General features: G+C 33.6%; 4 protein-coding genes across 5 annotated transcripts; 3 read left to right on the forward strand and 1 right to left on the reverse strand.

The window, feature by feature from the left end:
* Positions 1–3,743: 3,743 nt before the first annotated feature.
* LOC145630161 (uncharacterized) lies at positions 3,744–7,784 on the reverse strand. Its single transcript, XM_081682409.1, has 8 exons — positions 7,604–7,784; positions 6,842–6,931; positions 6,665–6,744; positions 5,869–5,949; positions 5,612–5,662; positions 4,902–4,979; positions 4,619–4,672; positions 3,744–4,278 (listed from the first exon to the last, which is right to left on the reverse strand). Exons 2-8 carry the CDS (start codon positions 6,894–6,896, stop codon positions 4,069–4,071), a joined length of 609 nt encoding a protein of 202 aa, XP_081538535.1. The 5' UTR covers positions 6,897–6,931; positions 7,604–7,784; the 3' UTR covers positions 3,744–4,068.
* Positions 7,785–10,628: 2,844 nt separating this feature from the next.
* LOC145630163 (GDSL esterase/lipase At4g10955-like) lies at positions 10,629–12,785 on the forward strand. Of its 2 annotated transcripts, none has more exons than XM_081682410.1 (3): positions 10,629–11,046; positions 11,321–11,442; positions 11,679–12,785. In XM_081682410.1, exons 2-3 carry the CDS (start codon positions 11,351–11,353, stop codon positions 12,670–12,672), a joined length of 1,086 nt encoding a protein of 361 aa, XP_081538536.1. In that variant the 5' UTR covers positions 10,629–11,046; positions 11,321–11,350; the 3' UTR covers positions 12,673–12,785. The 2 variants fall into 2 exon arrangements, with proteins under 2 accessions (XP_081538536.1, XP_081538537.1); XM_081682411.1 differs by lacking the exon at positions 10,629–11,046 and adding an exon at positions 11,123–11,211.
* A 1,787-nt stretch (positions 12,786–14,572) lies between these two features.
* Positions 14,573–16,587, forward strand: LOC145630164 (GDSL esterase/lipase At4g10955-like). The gene is made up of 3 exons (XM_081682412.1): positions 14,573–14,619; positions 14,917–15,014; positions 15,282–16,587. The coding sequence occupies exons 2-3, from the start codon at positions 14,917–14,919 to the stop codon at positions 16,270–16,272; spliced, it is 1,089 nt and encodes a 362-aa protein (XP_081538538.1). The 5' UTR covers positions 14,573–14,619; the 3' UTR covers positions 16,273–16,587.
* Positions 16,588–17,306: 719 nt separating this feature from the next.
* On the forward strand, positions 17,307–19,548 carry LOC145630165 (GDSL esterase/lipase At4g10955-like). Its single transcript, XM_081682414.1, has 3 exons — positions 17,307–17,492; positions 17,813–17,933; positions 18,405–19,548. The coding sequence occupies exons 2-3, from the start codon at positions 17,845–17,847 to the stop codon at positions 19,363–19,365; spliced, it is 1,050 nt and encodes a 349-aa protein (XP_081538540.1). The 5' UTR covers positions 17,307–17,492; positions 17,813–17,844; the 3' UTR covers positions 19,366–19,548.
* The last annotated feature ends 736 nt before the right edge of the window (positions 19,549–20,284 follow it).

The following is a 20,284-nucleotide window of genomic DNA, read 5'->3' on the forward strand; positions in this document are numbered from 1 at the left end:
AAAAGTCATAAAATTCCAAAATTGAAGGCTAATATCCACGTTTTTTGAGGTTTCGGGGCACGGTGTCAAAAAGCCTTTAGATTTTAGGGGATACATCTCGAGGTCATATAATGCCATTTGGAACCATATATGAGCATTATATGTTGTCATAAATGTTTATGGTAGGCTTGTGTTAATGAAATCGGGGCAAGTTGTATACCGGTAAATTGGTCGTTTAAAGGCAAATTGGATGGTTCCAACCACCCAATTGGACTTCCAGAGGGTATTAGAGACCATAGTAAACATTTCGACAATTTTTAATTTCGTGTGAAAAAAGTCAAAAAATTCCAAAATTATCAACGCTTTTTGAGAATTTTTGGAGTATTCGGGGCCCGATGTCGAAAAGTCTTGAAATTATAGTGAATACTTCTCGGGGTTATATAATGTCGTTTGGAACCATATATGATCATTATTTATTGTCATAAATGTTCGTGGTAGGCTTGAATTAATGAAATCGGTGTAAGTTGTATTCCGGTAAATTGGTCGTTTAAAGGCAAATTGGAGGGTTCCACCCACCCAATTGGACTCCCGGAGGGTATTTGAGATCATGGTAAACATTTCGGTAATTTTATATTCGGGCGGAAAAAAGTCAAAAAAATTCCAAAATTGAAGGCTTAATATCCACGCTTTTTGAGAAATTTCGAATGTTTCGGGGCTCGATGTCGAAAAGCATTGAGATTTTAGGGGATACAACTCGGGGTCATATAATGTCGTTTGGATCCATATATGCTCATTATATGTTGTAATAAATGTTCGTGGTAAGCTTGAGTTAATTAAATCGGAGCAAGTTGTAAACCGGTAAATTGGTCGTTTAAAGGGAAATTGGATGGTCCTACCCAGCCAATTGGACTCCAGTAGGGTATTAGGGACCATGGTTAACATTTCTGGAATTTTTTATTTTCGTGTGAAAAAAGTCAAAAAATATAAAAATTGAAGGCTAATATCCACGCTTTTTGAGAAATTATGGAGGTTTCAGGTAGAGCTGTCAATTCGGGTAAACGATTCGGGTTTGGGTCGGTAACAGTAGGTCGGGTCAACTCGGGTTGAGTCGGGTCAATTCGGATTAATTTCATAACCTATGCGGGTCGGGTTTGGGTTGTGTCATGAGTCGGGTCATACTCTTTATCAGGTTTGGTTTAGGTTTAGGTCGGATTAATAACAGTTCGGGTTACATTCGGGTCGGGTGAACAATAGGTCGGGTTTAATTCGGGTTTTCACAGGTTAGGGTAATTCCTGAGTTCGAGTCGGGTTCAGTTCAACTTAATTATATGCGGGTTATAATCGGGTCGGGTCATTCTTGGGTTTGAGTCGGGTTCTGTTCAAGTAAATATTTTGCGGTTTATAATCAGCTCGGGTCATTTTCAAGAAGGGTCATTCTCGGGTTCAAGTTGGGTTCGGTTCAAGTAAAAAATTTGCGGGTTATAATCAGGTTGGGTCATTTTCAAGTCGGGTCATTCTCGGAGTCAAGTCGGGTTATGTTCAAGTCAATAATTTGCAGGGTACAATTAGGTCGGGTTATTTCCAAGTCAGGTCATATTCTGGTTCAACTAACTATAAATAGATAATTATCATTTTTATCAAGCTAATTATTTCCTTTGACTATAATATATATGGCAATAACCTAGGGAACTATAATTTCTTTTTTTTTTTTTTTTTTTTTTTTTGAGCAACAGGGAACTATAGTCTATAATTTAGGAAGATAATTATCTCCTTTAACCATACAACAAATATATACTATGGACCTATTCTCTTCCATTGAAATTCAGTTCAGTTTAGTTCGGCTCAGCTCAGTTCAGTTCAAATCAGCTCTTAATTTATGTCTAATGATATTGCTAATGATATATTACAACGACGACGACAACAACAACAACAACAACAACAACAACAACAACAACAACAACAACAACAACAACAACAACAACAACAACAACAACAACAACAACAACAACAACAACAACAACAACAACAACAACAACAACAACAACAACAACAACAACAACAACAACAACAACAACAACAACAACAACAACAACAACAACAACAACAACAACAACAACAACAACAACAACAACAACAACAACAACAACAACAACAACAACAACAACAACAACAACAACAACAACAACAACAACAACAACAACAACAACAACAACAACAACAACAACAACAACAACAACAACAACAACAACAACAACAACAACAACAACAACAACAACAACAACAACAACAACAACAACAACAATAATAATAATAATAATAATAATATTAACAATAATAATAATAATAATAATAATAATAATAATAATAATAATAATACTAATAATAATAATAATAATAATAATAATAATAATAATAATAATAATAATAATAATAATCAATAAGTAATAAATAATAATAATAATAATAATAATAATAATTGAAATAATAATACTAATAATAATAATCAATAAATAATAATAATAATAATAAAAATAATAATAATAATAATAATAATAATAATAATAATAATAATAATAATAATAATAATAATAATCAATAAATAATAATAATCATAATAATCAATAAATAATAATAATAATAATTAATATCAATAATTAATAATAATAATAATAATAATAATCCGTAGTTAAAAATCACTAATTAATAAGTTCAGTTCAGTTCAGTTCAGTTCAGTTCAGTTCAGTTCAGCTGAGTTCAGTCAATCGGAACAGGGCCTATATTTAACTCTTAAATTTGAAAATGATGCTCCTTTCTTTTGCTGGCCTGGACCGACTTGGTCTCGCTCGACAAAATGCTTTGATCAACAATAATAAGGTGGTCTAAATTGCATTTAAGGTGATTTGAAATCGGGCCAGGAACAATTTGGGTTGAATTTAGGTCGGGTCAATAACAAGTCGTGTTGATTTCGAGTCGGTTAGTAACAGATCGGGTTGAATTTTTAGGTCAGGTTAGTAATAGGTCTGGTAAACTTTGGGTCGGGTCAATAACAAGTTGGGTTGAATTTGAGTCGGGTCAATAACAAGTCGGGTTGATTTTGGGTCGGGTTTGTAACAGAAAGGGTTAAGTTCGGGTCGGGTTTGGAACGGGTCAGGTCAATAACAAGTCGGGTTGATTTCGGGTCGGGTTTGTAACAGGTTGGGTTAAATTCTGGTCGGGTTAGGAACGGGTCAGGTTAAATTCAGTTCAAGTTAGTAACAAGTCGGGTTAAATTCGGGTTTTGACGGGCTAAAACGGGTTCGGGTGAATTTCGATTCAAGTCGGGTTCGGTTCAGGTCAATAATTTACGGGTTACATTGGGTCGGGTCATCTCCAGGTCAGTTCGTTTGGGTTCGGGTCTCACATACTCGGGTCAACTCAGGTCTAGGGTTGGTTTCAGGTCGGGTTTGGGCCACCATTTTTTCGGGTTCAGATGGGTCGGTTAATAATTGGGTTTGAGTCGGTATTTCGGGTCGGGTCAACTTTTGACAGCTCTATTCTAGTGTATTAGGTTAGGTATCATGTTATAGTAGAAGCTCCTTGAGTATTAGGAGTATTGTTATGCAAGTTTTCTTAGAAGAAGACAAGATTTGTAGTTCTATATATAAAGGTAATTTCATAGTCCTACTAGTAATTGAGAATTTTAGAAATGCAGGGAATACCAAAAAGAGAATTACCAAGTGTGGTAGTTGTGGTTATTTGCATGTCAATATAATGACATTAAACAAACTCCAAATTTATAACTGTGACACCAGCGATTATAAGGCATATCCGTGTATCAAAGCCCCAGATCACTCAAAAATGCCCCGTCTTCGACAGAACTTTGTTTCTATGATCTAAAACGCAACAACAGAACCTTAACAGAACTTTAAAACCACATCAGCAATCAGAGATGCAAAGGCAAATAATATGCCATAAAATGGTGGCCATTTTACCTATTTCTTTTTCTCATGCGTATATCAATCTACAGTCTACAACTCTACACTATAGTTCCAAAATACAAAACTTTAAGGCTCCTTGTGAATTTCAAGGAAACCAAACTAAGTAAGAAGTTTAAAAGAACTCATCATCATCATCATAGTACTCGTACTCATCCTCTTGATTGTTATATTCTGAATAGTTTAGATGATCCTCCCCGCCATTTTTTTCATCCCCAGTTTCATTTCCTGCATCATCATTCACCTGAGTTCCAATTGAACTTTCTCCCAAATGTTTGTCCAAATTTGGTTCACTCCGCCTCTTCTTTGAACTATCTGAAGGCGACTGTTAAGCAAGCAAAGCATTAAGATGTTGCTATAAAGGAATTAAGACAGTGATTTATAGCCCATAGTTAATAATAGTCAACTGTACAGAAAACTTTAAATAAATAAATGAAGGGGAAAGAAAAATCATTGCAGCAGTTGAAACATAATGGATAATTTTTCAGATAAATCCCCCCTTACCCTTAAAATTCAAATACAACCAGAAAGTCAAAAGGAGTCCAAAAGAATCTACAGGTCTACAACGCTCTTCTACCATGACCAGATTCTTGAATAACATATGAAATGTACATAGTAATCCCAGCATTAAAAGAAAAGCGAAAATTAACAAATCCAAGACTTACAGGTTCATCTAGCACTTTGGACAGTGCATCGTAATTGATTCTGCAGTTGGGCCTCTGAAAAAACAATCATACATAATAAGAAAGCAGCTTCTGAGTATTGAATGAAACACGAATAAAATTTGAGGCATAATGCAGTATATTACATGAATTACTAGATCAGTAAGGACGTAAGGTACATTATACTACTTTTACAAATGAATGCAGGCTCCAATTTTTGTGAAAATATGGTGGCTTTTAGTCTATTAATTTAATGGAAAGCTTTTCTTTTAAAATTCAAACATACCTTCTTAGGCGATGGTGGACGAGTTTTAGATGTAGACTGGGCTTTCTTTACACCTGTTGTCTTCTTATTTCTGAGATCCTGCAAACAATTTGTCCATGATAAGCAGCAGGGATAGACTTTACAAGAATATCCTAGCCAAAAAAATCAAGAAAATTTAAAGGCTAATATAAAAAGCTATAGGATACACTCGTACCCTTAACAATAATTGATGTCTGTTATAGCTAATGCTCCTCCCACCTTCCCCCTTCCCCCTTCCCACACGCACAAACACACACACAAATAAGAATGCGAGAAATTGTTAAAAGGACAATTTTATAGCTTTACAGTGCCTCGATTTGTATCCCCACATATAATTCTGTGAAAAATTGATAGTTCTAACACGTCATTACACCTTAATAGCAAAAATCCTTACATTTTAATCAGGAGATACCTTCTATAGCTGGTAACACATTTCAAGAACCCAAGTATTACCTTCCAAACTTTTGGAATCCTGTACGCCCAAGCTCAAAAACTCCACAACATAATTTGACCTGAAGAAATGGTCTGAGCTTATCACTATCCAATTGATGATTAAATCGAATTTCTAGTTCATGTTATCTAGGAGAAAAGTTTTCCACTAGTTGGTCAAATATGAATATAGTGACAAGAATGCACTTGGAGCTAAAGTGTGCAAGAGCAATAAAGATACTAAAATATTTAAAAGAACTCACCCTTTTGAATTGTGTACCATTAGCAGCAGCAGCAACTCTTTCGGCTTGTTCCTGCACACAGACAGAAGTATAGGCTGATTAATGTGTATAGATTACTTACTTTGCTCAGTTAACAAGGATCATAGAGTGAGTCAATTCCACATCAGACTGATCAATATGATTTCTTCCTTAATTAGTGCAAACTACATGTTCAGCCATAGATATTGAAGCTAGTACATGGACAACATGGTGAATGATGACATAAAATATCAGATTACCTGAAGATACTTCTTATTCATCATTTCCCAAATTTCTTTCCTGTAATGCTTCTCTTTCTCATTATATAAGTAGCTCCCAACCTACAAAATCCTCATCGTAGGACTAATTTGTTAGTCACCGAAAAGGACAATATGAAGTAGAAAAAAGCATAAAATAATAAGACAATTACAAAGAAAAACTTGTTTAAAAGGCTCAGGTGTAAAATGTACACATGTCACTTGAAAGCATATAATTTGTTATTATCAAGTTGTTGCTATTGTTTCTCAAAATTCTTAAAAAATCCTCAGAAATTAAAGCATAAGAGGATATGGAAGACAAAGCAAAAGATAATGCATGTTCAGTGCTTGCCACACCACATTGAAGTTTAGTTTCAAAGTTTAATGTTCTTTTCAAGATTGCAGAGTCATCGGCAGGATATCAGAATATTTTACAGGGAAAAAGAAAAAAAAAAATCGAAAGAAAGAAGGCCAATATTGACTTGCCAATATCCTCTTATGAGCTATCTATAAATAGGCTTCACAAGAAAGCAACATTCGGAGAACAAATGTGGACTTAAAGTAGAGTAGATTGGATGTTGATTGTCACATTGCCCTTGCCCAGTTGCCCCTCATAAACGATACATTTATACATTGTGCACAGTTAGCTCGTGGAAATTGTGGCGCAATGACAGTGGTGAGTTTCCAGTGAAGCACACCAAAGTATTGCCTTGTTTCTTTTTCAACAGAAAAAGCTAAATTAAATCACATAATGGTAGAGTCATGCAGTGAAATTAGCAAGTACCAGTGTACCACTGACCTCTGCATCATCAATGTCAGAAAGGCTCTCTAATTCACCTTCATTATGCAAATTGTCATCAGAAACGTCGCTTGTATCATCTGCACAAAAAATTCTTCATTGATTACAAAAAGGAGTGGTTAAATGGATACAAGGTATCATAAGATGAGCAGAAACTGTAAATGAAGCTTAAAATACCTTCAGAATCAGTCGTTTCCAACAGCTCGCTATTAGATACACTGACATCGTCCATGTCTATCTCAAGGCAACGAAACACAAACTGCGGAACTGGCATAACAAAATCAAACTTCAGATAAACTATGGATGATCCAACACACTATCATTTTACTCTTAATCAATCAAAGACAACAGAAGCAAGGAAAACAGTTCATCCCTTAATACTAATGTGTTGAAAAACAATAATTGGATATGATTACAACACTTAGACAATTTAAAATCAATGCTAACAATGTTAGGAAAGTAATTAAAATGCAGGGCAATGACAACATTCATCCTTTCTCCTATATGATTCACAACATAATTAAAATGCAGGGAACAAGTCAAGAACTTTTTCGAACCCTAAATCTCCTCGACAATTTTCTTTTATTTTTCCAATTAAACCCTTTTAACAAAACCAAATAATTTGGCATTCATACACCATCAAGATACCAAATTTATATGCTCAAACTTCCAAACAAAAAAATCCCAGAAGAAAACTACTTAGCAATATGACAATTCTTACAGAAAAACATCTATCTCACTAAAAATTGCTATTTGGAAATTAGAACATCATAATGTAAATTACAGGAAAGGGCACATAAAATTTAACAATATATTAATTTAATCAATCATGAATAGACTCATACAATATTAGTTGTTTTTGATTAATTTTTTCATAATATAATTTCTTGGTTACACCAAATAATTGCAGACAAGAACTAATTAGAAAGAGAGGAGTACCTGGGTTTTAGAGGAGAATCGGCTAATTTGAGACGAGGTATTGGAAAAACAGAACAACGATACATTACGGCTTCAGTTCGATTAATTGATTTTCACTTTTCAACTTAATTAAAAATAAAGTGGGTCGGGTTATTGATGTGTTGGCCGGTTGGGTCAAAAATTTGGATACGGTTAGGTCGGAGTCATTCTTAAATGGGTCAAATAAGGGTAAGAGATCCTCACCCTTAGAGTGTCTCTAGTAACTTCAACGTTAAAAGGTGCAATATTTTCTAATAGACCAAACTTAGCTTGGTAATCCGTACTATTTAATTAACTTAAATATTTTATTAAAAAAAATTATACTTCGTATATAAATTATAAATTAATACGTGCATGTATCACAAAAACTCATTTAACTGGACCAATTTTTTGTGCATGTAAAACAAGTACATACTCGACTATTTGTAGCTAAAATTGCAATTTACACTTTAAATCACTAATTTGTAATACATAATAAATACCCCTAGAGAGGAGGACTTCTTACTTTCTTAGTGTTTATATTAATTTTCACCTTTAAAAAAAAGAAAAATTTAGAAATAATAATCCCAACTTTCCTCTGTTTTGTTTTAATAATCTCAACTTTGGATTATTCTACAATAATCCCAACTTTGGGGGGTGTTTTGTTTCTTCAATCTCAAACCGGTCAACAAAAGTCAATGACCTGCTATCACAAGTTGCGTGACACGTGTCATATTGTGATTGGTTCAAAAAAGAAAAAAAATAAAAAAAAAATGAAATTTTTTTTAAAAAAAAATGAAACCCCCACCCAGCCCCTCCACCACCGCCACAGCTCACCGGAATCCCATACCCCAACCGCCTCAATCCACCTTACCCCACCGGAAAATCCACCCAAGTCCTGCTGACCGCATCGGCGAACCCACCCCAACCCTCCAGTCGCGCAACCCCCATTCCCGTAAAACCTCTCTCCTCGAAAAAAACACTGAAATCTTCCCCCGCCGCTCCAAAAGCCCACGAAACCCCTCCCACCACCCTCGAATCACCTTGGCCTAGGTGATTCGAGGGTGAGGGGAGGGATTTCGTGGGCTTTTAGAGTGGCGGAGGTGGATTTTAGTTGTTTTTCGAGGAGAGTGAGGGGGTTTCCGGGAATGGGGGTTGTTGTTAAAGGGGAAGGAGGGGGAGTGCAGCGACGGGACCAGGGGAGGGGTGTCTGGCCGGCGGGAGAATTGGGTGGATTTTCCGGTGGGTAAGGGGGGATTAGGGTGGCTGGAACCGCTGGATTGAGTTTCCAGTGGGCGGTGGGGCTGGGTGGTCAGGGATGGGTTTTCTTTTTTTTTTTCTGTTTTTTTTTCAATATTTTTGGCTAATTAGAACTCAACACGTGGCATTTATGAAAAAAAAAATGAAAATAACCTTTTTAACCGGTAACCGGTTAGAGGGATTGAAGAAACAAAACACCCCCCAAAGTTGGAATTATTGTAGAATAATCCAAAGTTGGGATTATTAAAACAAAACGGAGCAAAGTTAGGATTATTATTTCTAAATTTTCCTAAAAAAAATATGTAATAAATACATTTTTATACAAAGTATGTCTTTAAAACTAGTATAGTACTCATGAATCATGATGCACTAGTTTGGGTTACTAGGAGTTTGTCTTCAAAACTATGTAGAAGTTTCTAAAGGCTACCAAAGTCATCCAATTACCTACAACATAGTATTACTTCCTCTACAGTTTTAGATGTTTTGTGCCCAAAGCTTATTGATAGAGTATAAAACATATTCATGGGCCTCAATCATCAGTTTAAGCTTTTGGTTGTGTTGATCCTTTAACATGGTATCAGAGACAGTGTGACACAGAGGTCACGGGAGTCACGGGTTCGAATCTCATCCACCCCCCTTCAAAGTGGAATTAATTCGCACCAGATATGTATGAGTGGGTCTGTGTTGCATCCACATTTCGTATATGTATAGAGTAGTAAAAAAGAAATTGAGATAAACTTTATAGCTATAATTCGTATATCTATCACTTGAATTTAAATTACCTTTTGCTCGTTCTCGTCTCTTTGAAAGAAGGATCAAGGCCTCAAGGGACAAAGGAAAGGGATGGTGAATTATTTGGGAAAAATAGTGATCTTAAGCTCCTATTATAACCATAATTAGAATTGTGACTCTCCAATTTATCCAAAGGACGAATTTTGTTGTATTAACATAATTTGGGATTTAATGAATAAATATAGGGTGCCTTAAGAAATGAGCATGTCTTCCAATTTGCTGCCTCAATATAATGCTTGGTGACCTAGCTTTGTCTATTATTTTCTGTAAATATGTTTCAATTATTTAGTAATGGTTTTTATTTGTTACTATTGTTATTTTGTATTTTAGTAAGCAAGGTGTTATTTGGCTTAGTAAGCAAGGTGCATGCATGCCACATACAATTTGATTGATCAAGTACACAAAAAATAATTTCATACAATAAGAGAATTGTGACCATAGAAATGCTTGTATATATAAAGGGCAAAGAGTAGAAAGACCCTTAAAATAGTGTAAAGTTGCAATAAAGAACATTGTAACACGGATTCTATTTATGAATTAATAAAGAAATCTGTTGTCATCCTTAAAACGATATCACATTCAATCTAAAAAAGTAAACAATTACAATTTTTTTTTTTTTTTTGAATTAAATTGTTGAACTGGCTCAACATCATAATTAATCTGTCCTTGAATCAATTGAATGCATTTTTTTTAGTTACTTATTATATTTGAGGATATCAAATATTGAACTTAACTATTCACGAGGGTATCAAAATGAACTAAACTAACTATTCATGAGAATTTATATATAGTTTATTTTATTTTATTTATAGGTAAGGAGAAGGCGTCCTATCGAATCAGATGCTGATCTCTCATATATACACATATATCAGGTTAACCTGAATCAAATTAGCAGTCAACGCTATTTGGAGAGTCAAAAGGAAGGGGAGAGTGAATTAAGGGTACAATTGGACCACCTAAAGATCACTCCTTTATTTAATTTATGGGTTAGGTTAGGTGTTCTACCACCCCTAATAAGAAACTATTACTTATAGTGTCTTTTTAAATTCATAACAATATTTCTAAACAAAATGAAGTAGCATTCTTCCACATAAGCCCATATAGTAATAGTTTATACTCCGTACCACAAGTCCATAAGTGTATGTATGTAAGTGTAATGTGCATAAATATTGTCATATTTGGCTCAAAGAAAAAAAAGGTACAAAAAATGTATAAAAATATAAAAGGACACATGTCACACTTTAAGTCATCAACTAATCAAAAATACAAATTATAATGGTATCTTGGGAGGTCCTTTCTCTATCACCAATAGTCGATTGAGTGATCTATATATATTCCTCAAGAGAAAGCTTTGATAATGGCTTGCTTTTAACGCCATGCACTAAAATTTAAAGGTATTTTCTTTCTTTCTTTTTGGGTGTAAACTATTTAGGCATATATATTATACATTATATTGCTATTTTCTTATTAAATTCCTTGATTTTACATGAAATTGTTTTTTGTTTGATATATGTTTTCATAAAGAGGAAAAAATAAAAAGTTGTTCAAATCCCATATATGTATGTATATATATGTTCATCAAAATCTTTACCTTGTGCTAAATTGCATGTTTGTGTGTGTTTAATGATAATGGTAAGTAATTATGTGTGGACTTCATTTTATTGGCAGGATTTTCTCGTGCGAAGTTATAGATGAAAGATGAAGGGGAAAAGAGGGGAAGATAGTGATGCAATATTCTCCAAGTGGGAATTTGGCATTTCTGGTCCGGTTCACCTCACTTCAGTTGATTGGTAGTTACCTCTAAACTACTCTCGTTTTTCTCTTGGTTTCAGTTGATTAGTGCGTCGTGGTTGTTTGATTGACATACATATAATAAGTACACTGAAAAGTTAAATTTTTTAAAAATAGGAAAGTAGTTGTTTGATTGACAATAGTAAAAAATTAAATTTTCAAGTTAGTTAAATTTTGGTAGATCTATTATCAACTATATATGTTAATATTGAATCATATAATAATTTTTGTGTAGGGGAAATCCCGATCACAGAAGATCAGTTGTAGCTAGTTTGATTCAAGGAGTGTACGTGTTAGAAAGAGACCGTCAACATAAAAGAATAGGGAACAAAGCATTAGCTCCAGCTTGGTGGGATTACTTCCATTTTGAATGCATCAAAATTCTTAAAGATCAAATTGATTCTTCCATATTTGGAGCCATATTTGAGTACAAACCCCATGTTCTTATACCTCAACAAGGTGTTCCCCCAAGGTACGTCATTGTCTTTCGTGGCACTCTAATGGAAACCGACACACGAAAACGAGACCTCTACTTGGATATCCAACTTCCCTTTAGTAGACTAACCCGGGACTCCCGGTATCTAACCGCGTTTCAAGAGATAGAGAACATACTCGAAATAAGTCCTAAGAATGTTTTGTTAGCAGGGCACTCTCTTGGGGCAGCTATTGCACTCCAAGCAGGTAAAGACATGGCTAAAAGGGGGTGTCATATTGAGACTTACCTTTTTAATCCACCATACACGTCTGCCCCTATAGAAAAGATAAACAATACGTATATAAAAGGCAAAATCCGTGTTGCTAAAAGTATTGTTACAGCAGGAATCTACCAGGTAGCTAAAAAAGGTATAAAAAATTATAATAACTACTCGACAAAACAACATGACACATATTTGTCGCTATGTTCATGGATCCCTAGCATATTTGTAAACCCTAGTGATCCAATATGTTGTGAATACATCGGGCATTTCGAGCATCGAGGAAGGATGAAGGAATTAGGGATGGATGAAGTTGATTTAATTGTAACCAAGCATTCATTGATGAGTATGTTAGTAGGTGCACTAGGAAAAGATGGTGAGCCACCACATCTAATTCCATCGGCATTGCTTACTAAGAACATGAAGAATGTTGTGCAAAGTGTCAAGGAAGCTCATTGCGTTAATCAATGGTGGGAACCACATTCATATTGGCACTCTAAGATTTATGTGTACCAAGAGACCAATTGTATGTGACTATGCTTGATCCAATGCAAGTAAACAACTACTATATATGATTCGAATGTATTGTTGTTTAATGTATTTCGGGTAATATGTATGTTTGGCAATTCAATTATTGTCTATTATTACTTGCATCTTTGTACATGTAAATTGTTTGTTAGCTCAATTAGATAATTGTAATAGTCAAAGTGAATGGACTTCTCAATTGATTGAATGTATATTTTTTAAGATGAGGTTCCACCTTCTTAATTAACTTCATAAAAATTAAACACGTCATAATCCAGCTTTACTAAAAGATATGGACAGAAACAAAATTTGATAATAAAAGAGGGGGGGGGGGGGATGGCATACATAATAGCAAATTAGTAGGCTAAGCTAAGGAGTTAAGGATCGATAGATTATTTCTAAGATTGTCACTTTTTCTCCCAACATTGTAATCTAATTCCAACCTAAACCCTAATGTAGTCTTCTAATTCAAACCTAACACCATAAGTATTCAATCTCCATTTCTTTGATTGAAACTATAAGTATAAAAGAGGAACTTGAGAAACAAGATTGGTTAAGACGGTAAGGTTGGTCTCAAGTTTGAAGTCACCTACTTCTCACCTCCCTCTAATTAATCATCCCATTATCTAACATTCCTAATTAATATAGAGCTCCAATATAATGTCACCTTGTATAAATCTTATAAAAATGCATGTGTAACATGTAAGCTAAGACTTTGTAACATCACCTTGCCTCATGTGGCTAAATTCTTGTCTCTTAATATTTTATATAAAAGAACCAATCTAGTTAAAGAGCCACTATGCTAATCATTTATAGTTATATACCAATTAGGCAAATACACTACTTAGTCAATCGTTCTCCACCTAATTGAAACAAGTCATGATAGATGCCATTAGATGGTAAAAAGTCATACCTTGTCCAAGAGGGTAGCTTCAATTCAAAAAATCAAAAGTAATAAAAAAAAAATTCCATGATTCAATTCCATTTTAGCAACTTGTATGAAATTGCATGTTTTTTTATTGAGTATTTTGAGTGATCTTTGTTGGGTCTTTATTCCATGATAAGAATCACTACTCTGCCACTACTAGTTATATACGAAGTATTTAATTAACATTATATATCCACGTGATTAGAAATGTTTAAAATCTTGTCGGTTTCAGGAGATCCTGTGATCGATTCTCACCCCTATCCTTGTTGCTTTAAAAAAAAAAAAAGAAAAAAAAATTAAAATCATGTTTTTTATACATCAAACTTAACACGATTTTAGAGAACCAATTTGACCTATAAGTTGGAAACACATAATATTTTAATCATTGATATTGTCTATTTTAATCCAGCTTACTCCAACGTAATTAGGTTTGTGAACTGTCATTACAATGATGATTACTGGTATCACTATTTTAAAATCTTAGAAGAGTTTACAATATGTGTCACGTCAATACGTGCACTTGATGATAATTTAATAACATGTTAGAAAATTCTTAATCATTTACATGCTAATTCTAGATACTTCGAATTTGAAATTAAACAGGATTGTATGTACCTTTAAAATTGATGTAAATCAATACGAGAATTCGTACTATCTTCACTTTTATAAAATAAAAATAAATGATATTAATGCATACTTTCTCTGTTCTTATAATTTACCAAAAATATACGCATTTAGACCTACAACATACTTCTATCATGAATATACCTGTCCTATTCACCATTATAATTCATGAGAGTTAACAGAACTTGTCTTCAAGACTCTCTCTCTCTCTCTTGGGTTTAGAGAAGAAGAGGCAAAATTCATTGACTTTATATTAAATTACACAAATTTGGTCAAGTCAGCTCTTTAAGCTAGAGATTTAAGTCTACTCACACCCAAAAGATGAAGCTCATTCCACCATCATTTTAAAGCTCCTTCTTCTATTCCAAATGTAAGGGCAAGTATTTTTTAAGCTCTTATTAGAGGTATTTTTTTTATTTTTTTATTTTTACTTTATAATCTTCTTTTTCTTGTTTGAATTATGTTAATCAGATCACCTAGCATTGCTTTAATTGCTTGATCATACATACTTTAAAACTTTGCCAAATCTTTGATGATAGTTTTATTTCCATAATTCATGAAACTAATAATGCCCTTGAAATATATTATATGTTACTTGCATAATTGATAATAATCTCTAAACCAAAAAATGTGTAAATTAATTAATTAATGCTGTGATGTTGCTAATTGAATTTGTTCTTAACTTCTTGCTAATAATTTAGATGAAGGGGTACAATAAAGAGGAAGAAAAAGAGACGAAGCCCTCTGAGAAGGAGATTTTTGGCATTTGTGGGCCCTTACACCTTAATTGTGTTGATTGGTACTTTACTTTTTCTTAATCCCTTTAATTTGATAGTGAATGCTTTTCTTGGTCCAAATGAGTGAAAATAACATTATAAGCTTGTATAAATTACAAATGGGGAAGAAAGATGGTAAAATATGTTAGATTCCGTGTTACTTTGGTTAATATGATGTTGTTAAAAGTAGAACATGTCATATTTTTTCATTCAGCTTTGATAGTGGATGATTCTTAATTGGATATATGATTCGATGCATAACGATTGCACCAACTTTATATTAATTGCAGGAGAATACCGGATCATAGAAGATCGGTTGCGGCTAGTTTGGTTCAAGGAGTGTACATTTTAGAGAGAGACCGCCAACAAAAGAGAACGGGGTACAATGCACTAGCCCCAATTTGGTGGGATTATTTCCATTTCAAATGCACCCAAATCCTTGTAGATCAAGTTGATTCCTCCACATTTGGAGCGATTTTCGAGTACAAGTACCACAATCCTAACTATTATCACCCCATGGCATCCCAATGTGTACCCCCTCAATATGTTATAGCCTTCCGGGGTACAATTACCAAACCCGATACACGTAAACGAGATCTCTACTTGGATATCCAACTCGCCCTAAACGGGCTAACCCGTAATTCTCGGTACCAAACCGCACTCCAAGCAGTAGAGAACCTAATGGTCAAAGTTGGTCAACGGAATGTTTGGTTAGCAGGGCATTCTCTAGGGGCAGCAATAGCCCTACAAGTAGGAAAAGAATTGGCTAAAAGAGGTTGTTACATAGAAAGTTACCTTTTTAACCCTCCATATACTTCTGCCCCGATTGAGACACTCAACAACCCGAATTTGAAAACGGGTGCCCGTATCGCTACTAGTGTTATAACAGCTGGCCTTACACTTGCTCTTAATAAGGGTACAAAAAATAAGTACACTACACAACAACATGACCCATTTACTATACTTAGTTCTTGGATCCCATACTTGTTTGTGAACCCGAAAGACCCGATTTGTTGCGAGTATATCGGGTATTTCGAGCATCGAGAAAAGATGGAAGGATGGGGTATAGGTGGGTTTGAAAGGATTGCAACTAAAAATTCAGTAGTGGGTTTATTATCGGGTGCATTAGGAAGAGAAGGTGAAGCACTACATTTGATTCCCTCAGCATTTGTTGTTAAGAATATGATTGCTAAAGAACAAGATCTTAAGATATCTCATGGAATTCATCAATGGTGGGAACCTCATCCTTTTTGGCAGCCTCAACTTTACAAATTTAGTTGACATGAAGGAAAAATGCAGGGGAATTATATGTTATTTTGAAAATTCATGTAACTACAAAGAAAGAGTTGTGTGATTTTTTTTTTTTTCTTTTCTTATATATAACTATATCAATGTATAATCATTGGTTAAATTTTGTATGGGGTTGGGGCAACCTATATTACTTGTTTGCAAGTGTAACTTTAACTTTAAGTAACAAGTAACGTAATATCATCTCCGGTACGAATTTATGATTTTGTTCTTATAGGTTCGGAATACAATGAAATAATTAAAATATCATAATTCAAAAATAAACTTTTTAAAATGATAATTTTGATGTGGAATATATGGGTATTCTTTTATTTATTTTTTTGAGAAAAATGGAATATATGGGTATTGGAAGTTCATTTTGAGGCGGTTAACCAATTAGAATTGAATTTGGACAGAGACAATAGATAATTTTTATGATTTAACACGTAATTTTTCCAAAAAAATTACTTTAAACCTTTCATCTCTAGATTGTAAAAAACCAATATATATCCATATTAATATTTACAGTAATATTTAACAACATTTATTCAGTACCTATAAATAGTTAATTAGCATGAATGTATGATCATTTTACATGTTTTCCAGTTGTATAAAGCGAAAAAGGCTAAATTAAAATTACAAAGCTCATAAATATTACTCATAAGTTCAACTAACAAATAGAACGAGTAGTAATCTATATACCACGTTGGACAACTTTCTCAGTTTCTCTATAAAACCTCTCCTACACAAGGATGGTCCTTTTGATCATAACAAAAATATTGAATGAGCGGAAGTAACACTAAATACATCTTACATCCGGGTGCACATAAATAGAAATTCGCTTTTGAATTTTAAAAAAACGAGTAGGCTACCGCGTCTAAAGCTTCATACCACTTCTTGGAGGAAACTTCCAAGTTGTTACTTTTTTGCTGGAAACTAGAAACGCTCCTTTCTTTGCCTTTGGAGAAGAAGCAAATCTCTTTTAATTTATTTATTAACTTCATACTTTTTCTCCTTTCATTTTTTCTATAAGAAAAAAATTGTTTAAAAAAGCTTGGAATAAAACTGGGTCAATCACTAAAAATTTAATTTAATTATTTTTATCTTAAAAACTAGATTTATACTCCTTGATTTTTCTCCTCCATTCTTTCATAGAGCAAAATTTCTGCTCCATCATATCAAGCGCAACTTTTAGCACTCTGCTACATTCTTTGGTAAATTTTTTAATACTTGATCTCATATATGTTAATAATTTGATTGATCATGTTTTATATATATATATATATATATATATATATATTTTGCTTATTGTATCTGTATATTAGGTGTAAGTTCTTCAATTTCTTGTTCATGATCCTGTTTTGACCCGCAAAAACTCTAAATTATGTTGCTTATCGTATTTTTGTGATAATTATAGATTAATTGGAAATTAATTTGTTTTATGATTAATTGAAATAAAGGGTTGATTTGCATAAACAGATTAATCTTAATTAATGTAAAATCTAATGTGATGTTTCATTGACTTTGGAAACAGGGTTGAGAGTTTATAGTTGAATAAAGAGAAAAATGAAGGGGGAGAAGAAGGAAGAAAAAAAGCCAGTGGAGAAAGAAAATTTTGACATTTGTGGCCCTCTCCACCTTACCTCAGTTGATTGGTAATTATTTCATTTACCCTTTTTTTTTCAAATTATATGGGTCAAAGTTTAACATTTTTTACCTCGGTTAGTTAAAATATGACAACTAATCTAGATTATAATATTTCTTTTCGATTCAAGGAGATATTTGGATCGATTCTCGTCACCTGCCTTTCTGGTTCTTAAACACATTCTCATTTTCTCTCAAATCAAAAGGTAGGGAGAGAAATCGAGTAGATTAGGAAGAATGTTACTAAGCTAATTTGATGCTAGGCTACGTACCAAAAGTAGTTATAACTCTATCATACTTCATTTCTATTTAAGTTTGTCCAAAAATCAAATAATCACTTTCTAGATTTAGTAAGTTATACTTTGTTTTATACCTTCCAAAAATTTCAAAAAAATCGTTAAATTAAGAAAGTTGAACATAAAAATCTGAACAATAAAAGATAGCTATTGAATATTGATACTTGTCAAACCTCATTATTGTAGGAGATTACCGGAACATAGGAGGTCTTTTGCGGCATGTATGGTTCAAGGAGTGTTTGTTCTAGAGAGAGATCGCCAAGAAAATCGAACAAATCATGATGCATTAGCCCCAATTTGGTGGAATTTTTTTAATTACAAATGCTTCCAAACCCTAGTAGATCCAATCGATTCGTCAATTTTTGGGATCATTTACAAGTACAAACCCCACATCCCGAACATTTTTTATCCAACAGGTACACCCCCTAAGTATGTCATTGCATTTCGAGGCACGATCGTCAGACCCGAGACTAGAAAAAGGGACTTCCACTTAGATATCAAACTCGCCTTAAATAGGTTGGCACGAGACACGCGGTACCAAGCTGCATTCCAAGCAATAGAGAGCATAATAGCCAAAGTAGGCCCTAATAAGGTTTGGCTAACGGGGCATTCCTTAGGTGCGGCTATAGCGTTACAAGCGGGCAAAGAGTTGGCTAGACATGGATTTTGTATAGAAACTTACCTTTTTAACCCTCCTTACATCTCTACCCCAATTGAGAAACTCAATGACCCAAATTTAAAAAATGGGGCCCGCATCGCTCGTAGCGTTTTAAATGCGGGCCTTTCTCTTGCTATAAATGGAACAAAAAACAACACTACACCCGAACAAAAAGACCCTTTTACAATACTTAGTTCTTGGACCCCGTACTTGTTTTTGAACCCGAAAGATCCGATTTGTTGCGAGTATATCGGGTATTTCGAGCATCGAGATAAGATGGAAGGATGGGGAGTGGATAAAATTGAAAAGATTGCAACAAAGAATTCAGTTTTGAGTTTATTATCGGGTGCATTAGGGAGAGATCACGGTGAGGCGTTACGTCTTATACCATCAGCTTTCGTTACTAAAAACGTGGTCGTTAAGGAACAAGATTTGATGGCTGCTCATGGTCTTCTTCAATGGTGGGAACCTCATTCGCAGGCAATCTAAGGTTTATCAGTTTAATTGAGTTTCCATTGATTGAAAGTGGCAAGAAAGTGTTGAACATTTGAACTAAATTTACATGTTTACAACCACTAACAAATTATGACAATTTTGTGTGAACTTTTTAAGTGTAATTATGCTGGATAAAATCTGATATGCAATTGTGGATAGATACATATTTATGATAAACTAGATGAAGCCCGTGCGATGCACAATTTGTTTGATTTTTTTTAAATAATGTTTTTTTTTTTTGTATTTATGAGTATAAAATTTGTTATATATTTAGATAAAATTCATAATATTAAAAGATAATATATAATATTTAATTAATTTAAACTTAAAAATCTCATTCGCCAATTTTGCTTACATGACATTTAAATTATTTAATTTTAAAAGAAATTAATAATCTCTTATTTAATTGGCTACTACTAAGATTTATAATCCTACGGCGCGCTGAGAAAATTAGATCCTACGTGACTGTCTAAAAACTCGGGAAAAAACTTAAAAATAAAATCTAAATATTTATTAACAGTATTAATAAATTTAATTTTATCGAAATGTCACACCAAAGAACAATTTAAGGATATAGAAATTAGAATATTTGATAATAGGTAATCTAATCAATTTTATTAATTGTCAAATCTAATAACAATAATACAATACTATATTCAGTGCCGGGCTAAAATTGCAAAAAAATTTGAGCCTGTTCAACTTTTTAAAATAGGGTCTTATATTTCATAAATTCATTACATTAGAAAATTCATTAATTCTTGAAACTGGTCTCGTACACAAATTAAAGCATAGGTATTCTAACCAATGCTCCAACTATAATCTTGTGATATTATATCCAACTTAATTACATATATCTGAATTTCGGGGCCCCTCAAATTTGGGGCCTGTTCCGTCGACCACCTCGCTCTGGCCC

The sequence above is a fragment of the Chenopodium album genome, chromosome 5 (genome assembly GCF_948465745.1).
Source record: "Chenopodium album chromosome 5, dcCheAlbu1.1, whole genome shotgun sequence".
NCBI classification, from domain to species: Eukaryota; Viridiplantae; Streptophyta; class Magnoliopsida; order Caryophyllales; family Amaranthaceae; genus Chenopodium; species Chenopodium album.

What these genes read in the sequence shown, in the direction of transcription:
- LOC145630161 (XM_081682409.1), bottom strand. Translation starts at nt 6,896, where the DNA reads ATGGACGATGTCAGTGTATCTAATAGCGAGCTGTTGGAAACGACTGAT. An exon ending in GTCCACCATCGCCTAAGAAG is followed by an intron (nt 4,673 to 4,901) that starts GTATGTTTGAAT and finishes TTGTTTTTTCAG; the next exon opens with AGGCCCAACTGCAGAATCAA. An exon ending in CCAAAGTGCTAGATGAACCT is followed by an intron (nt 4,279 to 4,618) that starts GTAAGTCTTGGA and finishes CTTGCTTAACAG; the next exon opens with TCGCCTTCAGATAGTTCAAA.
- LOC145630163 (XM_081682410.1), top strand. Translation starts at nt 11,351, where the DNA reads ATGAAGGGGAAAAGAGGGGAAGATAGTGATGCAATATTCTCCAAGTGG. An exon ending in CACCTCACTTCAGTTGATTG is followed by an intron (nt 11,443 to 11,678) that starts GTAGTTACCTCT and finishes ATTTTTGTGTAG; the next exon opens with GGGAAATCCCGATCACAGAA.
- LOC145630164 (XM_081682412.1), top strand. Translation starts at nt 14,917, where the DNA reads ATGAAGGGGTACAATAAAGAGGAAGAAAAAGAGACGAAGCCCTCTGAG. An exon ending in CACCTTAATTGTGTTGATTG is followed by an intron (nt 15,015 to 15,281) that starts GTACTTTACTTT and finishes TATTAATTGCAG; the next exon opens with GAGAATACCGGATCATAGAA.
- LOC145630165 (XM_081682414.1), top strand. Translation starts at nt 17,845, where the DNA reads ATGAAGGGGGAGAAGAAGGAAGAAAAAAAGCCAGTGGAGAAAGAAAAT. An exon ending in CACCTTACCTCAGTTGATTG is followed by an intron (nt 17,934 to 18,404) that starts GTAATTATTTCA and finishes TCATTATTGTAG; the next exon opens with GAGATTACCGGAACATAGGA.